Raw genomic sequence first — 7,632 nt, 5'->3', positions numbered from 1 at the left:
TTTTTTTTTAATAGTTTTTTTTATTCAAGTTATTGAGTCATATTTCAATCTTTGAAAGAAAATTTTGATTCTCACTCTATTCTCTCTTATTGGACTAACTTTTTTTAGATCTGCCAAGAAAACCTCCAAATTGGGCGAAACAAAGGGTTGCAAGTGTAGAAAGAGGTTTCTGTTCTTTGCAATAGGTAGTTTTGGGAACGGTAATACAAAATTTAAAGTTTTCTTTTCAAACACTATTTTCATTTGATTGTTGTTATATAATATGCATTTGATAGTTTATGATTTGGCGTCATCAAATGCAGATTTTATTTTCCTCTTAGGGGATGTGGTTGTTTTTTTTTCTTGGGGTTGATTATAGAATGATTGGTACAAATTGATAGAGGTACTAAAGCCTAAATGTTATGGTTTGTGCCATTCTAACTTGCGCCTAAGTATACCACTGATAATATAGCAGTCTATAGGTAAGTGCTCTGCTTATAATCCTTTTGGAGATTACTTTATGGGGATATTTAGATTTTCTTAAGAATTTTGATTCATGGGAACTGTTTTTGTTAAGGTGGTGATGTCATTGTTACAAAAAGAGGAAAATGAAGTTTATAAGAGGCCTAAATTTGGGATAAAGAAAGAGTATTTCTTTCCCCATTGTTGGGAAGTTTGAATATGCAAAATATTGATAACCTAATAAATTTTTGTCAGTGATATTGTCACTTTTGTTCGTGTCATCAACCTAAAAGGTATAAGGTACTGCGATTGATATATTAAAGTGCTTCTTAAGAACTTTTTATACATTTATTTTTATCCTACTTAGTTTCTGAAAATATTTTTTTCATCTATTCTTTGTTTGCCAATATCTGTTTCTTTCTAATGGTCAAGGTTTCAGTGAGTTATTTGTTAAAGTTTTATATTGTGTTGAATTCTTTTTATTTATTTATTTATTTATTTTTTATTTTTTATCATTTGCATCTCTTTTTAAAAAGAAAAGTTTTGCACGTCACTTTTTAAAAAGGATAGCATCCTAACTGTGGAATGTAATTAGAAGAAGCCAATATATATATATTGGCAGCGTATGCCTAAGTTTTTGTTGGCTTGGTTCCTTATTTCTTTGCCATAGTCAAACATTCTCTATATTTGTTTTTGCTTTTTATATTTTTTGTTGGCTTGATGAGCGCAGGGGAAAGTTTCCAAATTCTTATTAAACTTGCAAGATTATGAATACCCACACACCATTTGATATACAATTCTTTCTCTCTCTCTGAATTCAGTTATGCCAGATTATTTTTGTCCAAGATCAGTATTATGCGGAAGCAGCATGTTGATTCGTGTAAGTTTCAAATAATTTTGGTCACTGATTCCTATGTAAGTTTCGTAGTTTTGGGTTGCAGAATTCGTAATTTTGAAAATTGAATACACTTGCAATTCCCCCTATTTGTTTTGGTTATTTGTTGTATTATAAGAACATAATACGTTCACTATGGTGATTTGAAAGCTTTTCCTTGCTTTCAAGAGGTGCTAAATCAAATAAATATAAGACGCATTGGTGAGAATCTACGATTCCTTTTAGTTTTGGTGAGAATCTGTATCTTCCTAAGAAATAGTGTAACATTTGCACGATACCTCTCTTTGTATCTTCCTAAGAAACAGCGTCCATTTGATTTACGCCATCTTTGTTTGTTTGTTTCTCTACTTTGTTTTTTGAAGAGATTTTTCTTCCCTTTGTTTGCTTATCTTAATGATACATTTTTCTGTGATAATTGTTTCTCCATAAGATTTTTTAATGTTCCAAACCATAAACTCAGATTGAATGTAGGTCTGCCAATAATGTAGTTATGTTTCCCAATTCGCCTTGAACTAATGTAAATGAGTCTGCCGTTTTTGTTATCTTTGGTCCCAAAGTGGTTGATTTGAAAGTGTATAAGTTGGATGAAGAGTGGGGTTGATAGGAGTTGGAAAAAAAACTTGGGCGATTGAGCTTTTGTTTTGGGTAATGATTTTTGTTTACCGATTTCAGCTGAAGAGTTTACTGGGTATAAAAGGAATTGCTTTTTCTTCAATGATCAAAATGGAACTCATGTTTTCTTTCTAATATCCATCCATCCTGGCTTCTCTCAAATTTGCTTTAGACCTATGCAAGATAGTACGCTTCCAAATTTTCTTAGAGTTAAAATAAAGGAAGACATTATGAAATTGAGAAGTTGATTTTTAACAGCATAATGTGCTTGCGATTTACTTTTTTTGTTATACAGATCAAAAAGAGTGAGGAATTGGGTTCTAATAACTTTCTTTTTGGAGACCTGAATTTGAAGCAAAGAAATAGAAAGAGAATGTGTAATACATAGTTCAATTTAATTTTCAGTTTCTGTTTTCCATCCTACCTGTTCTGCTGTTTGTGAAGAGTGATTGAAATTGTAGAACTTTGAAATATGAAAGTGTAATGTTTTTTATACAGAGTTGATTATCTCTTAGATTTTAGTTAATATTCCACTCTATCTGCATAATTACTAGGGTTAGATACTTTAAACTTTTATTTTAACTAGTCGCAGACCCGCGCGTTGCGCGTGTTAATTTTTTAGATAAAATATTATTTTAGTCCCTAGACTTTATATAAAGAGTTAAAAAAAAAAAAATTTCATCATATTTTTCATAATCTTGTCTATAATATTTTTTCCATTATCATATATTTATTGGTTGATGATTTGCATAACATAAACATTAAATAAGAGGTAAAACTATTTATTGTGTATGAAGATTATGATTATATATATATATATATTTATTTATATAATTTCCCTAGTTAGAGTTTGATTAGTCTTAAGTTTAAATTTTGTATTATAATATTTAATTGTTGATTATTGATTTAATTAACTGAATGTAATGGTTGATTTTATTGCACTATAAAGTTTTCAATGTCCTTTGTATAGCCATCTTTATTTTTTTCTTATTCCTCTAGACCACCTTTTTATTTTCCAAATAACGGTTATTAATTGACGTTTGATCTCATTTATTTTTTTTCTTCCTTCATTTATTCTTTATTACTTTGTATGTTCACTTGCTAGTTGTAAATTTTATGGTTATCAATAAAAAATAGATATCATGGATGGTTTAAATAGTTATAGATATAGTCACGTTAGTAGTATGTCAAAGGTTTTTTTTCCTTCTGAATTTTCAAGAAAATATGAAAGGCATTTCTCTAGTTTGGTCTCAATCAATTAAGATATCCATAATATATTAATGGAAATAATAATGAGCCTTAAATATTTTTAATGTATGAAGTGGTTAGGTTAGTAGCATGTCAAAGGTTTTATAAAAAAAATTAAAAATAATTCCAAGGAAATGTAAAATGCCTTTTTCATAAAAAAGAAATTGTGACTTTTTGAATGGTAGAAATATGATTGTTTTACTTACCTTGTTTATAGATTTCATTATTAAGTTATAAACATCTGAATTAAAGTAAATGAACATATAAATGCAAAATTATATGTAAAATTACAACAGCACAAGATAAATATGTATAGATAAATTTTTTTTTTAATTCATGAATCATTATTTCACTGTTTACTTTCATTTTGCAAAAAACTTAACACAAACTCCTCTTTTGTGACAACTTTTTTTTTTTTTCTTTTTGCCGAAACAACTTAAGGATATTAAGACTTAAGTTAACACATGTGATAATTGTAAAACACGTCAGTGATATGAAGAATAGAAAGATTTAAATATTTAAAAAAAATTTTAGTAGATTGTAATATAAAACATTTTTTTCTCAATATTTTATGTAACTTTTGCCATAAGATCAATATTGTTGGCATTCTTTGAAGATGATACATAATATTTTTGAGAAGAAAAAGAAGAAGAAGTAGAGACAATGCTAACACATAATAGAAAATTATTAAGCTTGCGTGATTTAAATTTGTGGCCAAAAAAGTATTAATGTATCTATGATAAAAGTTTTTATTTAAATGATATATAGTAGTTCATATTTTTTTAGACTTGATTCAAAAAGTTCATTCTCAATAGCAATAAACATCAAATTATCCAAGTCATTCTATGTAATATAATAACAATATATTATTATACATTATATGTATAATGCAGTAGGATAATATTTAATCAAAGAGAATATAGAAGATAACAACTTAAAACACAAAACTAAATTACATCAACTCAAAGTAAAATTCTAATTAACACAAAAATTCATCAACCTAAAGAATTGATGCAATAAAAAAATCAAACAAAAAATGAAAAACAAATTGAGAGAGAGAGAGAGAGAGAGAGAGGGAGAGAGAGAGAAGTAACCTTTTTTGTGTGAGGAAACTATGCATAGAATGAAAAAGAAAATGTCAAATTTATAGTAAGATATTGAGAATAAGAAGAGTCAAAATAAAGGAAGATAAAAAGGTAGAGAAAGAATGATATTAAGGTAGAAAGTAGTGGGGAGATGAAGAAGTAAAAGGAAAGGAGAGTTTTGGAAAATTAATAATAAAAATAATGGTTAAAAGATGTTTTAATTTTTAAATAATTAAGTTACCTTAAATGAGAAAATGTTTTAAAAAATATATAAGAAAAATTGAAAACAAAAAATGATGACGTGGCGGCTGATGTGGCTCAACGTGAGCGTAGCAACATTAAATGCTACGCTTCAGCTTTTAGTAATTAAGTTACCTTAAATGAGAAAATGTTTTAAAAAATATATGAAAAATTGAAAACAAAAAATGATGACGTGGCGGCTGATGTGGCTCAACGTGAGCGTAGCAACATTAAATGCTACGCTTCAGCTTTTAGTAATATATAGATGGTAGATAATTGCAGATAGTGTATGCAGCAGCCAATGTGGCAGATTGCAGATACTTATTTTTTATTGAGAAAGTGATTATATATAGATACTTTATTAGTCATTATGAAAATGAAATAAAGGCTAAAAATTTGCTAAAAATTCTGCTACACCAATAAAATATGGACATCTAATCTTGGTTAAAGACCATTTTAAAATATGTCTGTCAATGATCATATGGAATTTTCAACTTAGTGCTATTTTTCCCATGTTTTTAACATGTGAAAGCAATCAGTTAGATGGTGTGGAATAGTAAATGTGANTGTACATAGAGCTTCCCCATTTTCTTCATGATTAATTCAAGTATCAATATATACCTATTGATGGCTTCACTAATATTGGGTTAAAATTCTTTTTCAAATTATGCGAAGGAGCTTAAGATAACAAAAATAGTTTAAGACGAGGATCATAAACAAGTCATTTTCAATTCTTAAACATCCAAAGCAAGCAATAGCCACCGTTTAGCTGGTTTGTCAATGAACATTGATCTTTTGAATGTTTTCAATAAGATGTGGGAATGGAAGATTTAAAAAGGTGTATGAAATATCTTTAGCATAAATAGATCACTATTGACAAATTAAGATTTAAAAAAAAAAATTAAAAAGAAAAAAAAAATCCATGAAGAACATTTAGTAAAAGTGTAAGAATATGAAGTTAAAAAGAGGTCATCATAACATTATCAAGAAAGAAAAGTTGAGTACATCTATCTATAAAATCTAATTTATAAGTGGCAGGAAACATGAAATTCACACAATCCATTTATCTTTAAGCACTTGACAATTAAGCATGCAAAAGTTAATAACCAACATGAACCAGTTTGTTTTTTTGTTTAGTTTTTTGTTTTACAAGTAATATGAAATAGATAACTGATAAGTTATCTATTTTAAATATAAAGCCACTCAATTCAGGTAATCAATCATAAATAAGAATTTGAAGAACAGTGTCATATATATTCACATCCAAATCATAATCAATGCCAAGTATACATGAATAACAAAATGGAAAATCATAAAAATAAGGATTAAAATAGAATGTTACCTTGCCTATTGTTGTTCCTCTTTAATTTTTCTCAGTAACTGCACAGTTGGGATTTTTTGTCATTCAAAACTAGACTCTCGACATAATAATCAACATAAGTATGATAATATCCAGCATTCCCAAGATCTTTAATCTCTTGGGTCTCAAGGTCTCGCGAGATGAATTTTGTGTCATTCATTTTCAATATAACCTCACCACTCTTCCTAAAACCTTTTGCACTTGGTCTGTAATATCTGGGACCTTGATCAGCCAAAATTACAATTTTGGTCCACGAGGACGCATTCCCATACTCCTTCATCAACCATATATTGAGATAGTTCATAGAAACCTCTTGATACAAGCAAGGGAATTCCCATATGCTGAAATAGTTGAGGGCAAGTTACGTTCATTTTCGGCAAATTTTGGCATTGCCATCTCACTGAAAATCTCATCCTCCAAATCGAGTACCATAACAAACTTGATAAGCATATTGTCTTTAGTTCTTCTGGAAGCAACCCAATGCAGAGCCCCATTGACAGAAGCATGTGGGTTACCATAGCATTCAGTACCTGTGGGAGGCAAGGCTGTAGTAGTAAGCGTTTTCCATTCAGCAGTGGCAAGTGAGTAAACCTCAACCTCAAGCTTGGCTGGAGAAGCGCTTTTTCTATCTCGAAAACTCAGAATCCTCGCCACCTTATAGTCACTGGTCTTGGAATCAATTCCAAACCCAACAGAAACACTGTATCTGAATGGTGGGATATTGGGTAGAGGTAGAGGTTTTTTCAATTGGACGAACTTTCTGATGCAAGGGTTCCAGATGATGAAAGTGTCACAACATATATAATTGGCAAGGCAGATGAGGCCGTCACAAGTACCCACCACACGGAATCTTTCCTGACCATGGAGAAGAGGGAAGTAAAACTTGGTGTATTCATTGAAATCTTTGTTGTCGTCCCAATGAAGTGCGTAGTGCTCTTTTCCTTGCTCGTGGGGGATTCTATATACTTGCCAGGCGGTCTTAGAGTAGAGGCTGAAAAGGAGGTATTTGGTGGCGGAATGGCGGAGATGGTCGGAAATGAAAGATGGGTTTTGGATTAGAGATTTCCATGTTTTGCAAACAGAGGTGCAAGTTATGATGGATTTGATGGGTAGTCGTATGATAATATCGAGTAGGATTTCTGGAGGAAGAGAGTGAGAGTCCCACATGATGGCTTCTTCAGTGAAAGATCTGGAGAGTTCAGGTAAATTGTCTGACATTATTATTTATTATTCGCTGCTCCCTTCAACTTCCACAAAGAACCCAGATCGCAACACCACTTAAAGCACCAGATCTGACTGCAAAATCACCACCACCGCCGTCGCCCACCAGAAACTTTGCCTATTTGGTGGTGATTGTTACATGACGAAGAGGGACAGACAGACTCGGAAGAAGAAAGAAAGGGGAGAGAGAGGGGCTGTGAGAAATTGAATTTAAAAAAAAAAAATTCTCTCTTTATGTAGCGACTAGCGTCGAACAGTAGCTGAAATGTAAAAAATTGGTGAGTATTTATTTTCAAATTCAAAGTAGTTGATATCGGATAAGCCCGACCACTGGTGTCTCACAGAACTTATCTTAATGAATTGTCTGGACTAAGTGGCACAGCACTACGAAGTCAAGCTATTCATTTAATTGTGGTTCTATGAAGTCGGTTACGGCTAAATAAGAAATTTGGAGTTCGATCACTGCTTATACTATAAATTAATTGGTGTTTTAATTTAATGATTAAAAATTATTTATCAGGAGAGGACGC

General features: G+C 30.8%; 1 protein-coding gene and 1 long non-coding RNA gene across 2 annotated transcripts; one reads left to right on the top strand and one right to left on the bottom strand.

Moving 5' to 3' along the window:
* The first annotated feature begins 6 nt into the window (after positions 1 to 6).
* LOC136065723 (uncharacterized) lies at positions 7 to 2,445 on the top strand. The gene is made up of 2 exons (XR_010627327.1): positions 7 to 1,321; positions 2,244 to 2,445. It is a non-coding gene; the product is annotated as an uncharacterized LOC136065723 (long non-coding RNA).
* Positions 2,446 to 5,756: 3,311 nt separating this feature from the next.
* On the bottom strand, positions 5,757 to 7,376 carry LOC112016930 (F-box/kelch-repeat protein At3g23880). Its single transcript, XM_065769263.1, has one exon. The coding sequence runs from the start codon at positions 7,097 to 7,099 to the stop codon at positions 6,182 to 6,184; it is 918 nt and encodes a 305-aa protein (XP_065625335.1). The 5' UTR covers positions 7,100 to 7,376; the 3' UTR covers positions 5,757 to 6,181.
* Between the last annotated feature and the right edge of the window lie 256 nt (positions 7,377 to 7,632).

The sequence above is a fragment of the Quercus suber genome, unplaced genomic scaffold (assembly GCF_002906115.3).
Source record: "Quercus suber isolate HL8 unplaced genomic scaffold, Cork oak 2.0 scaffold_1098, whole genome shotgun sequence".
NCBI lineage: Eukaryota > Viridiplantae > Streptophyta > Magnoliopsida > Fagales > Fagaceae > Quercus > Quercus suber.
The sequence above is the reverse complement of the archived record's forward strand: the minus strand, read 5'-3'. Positions and strand labels throughout refer to the sequence as shown.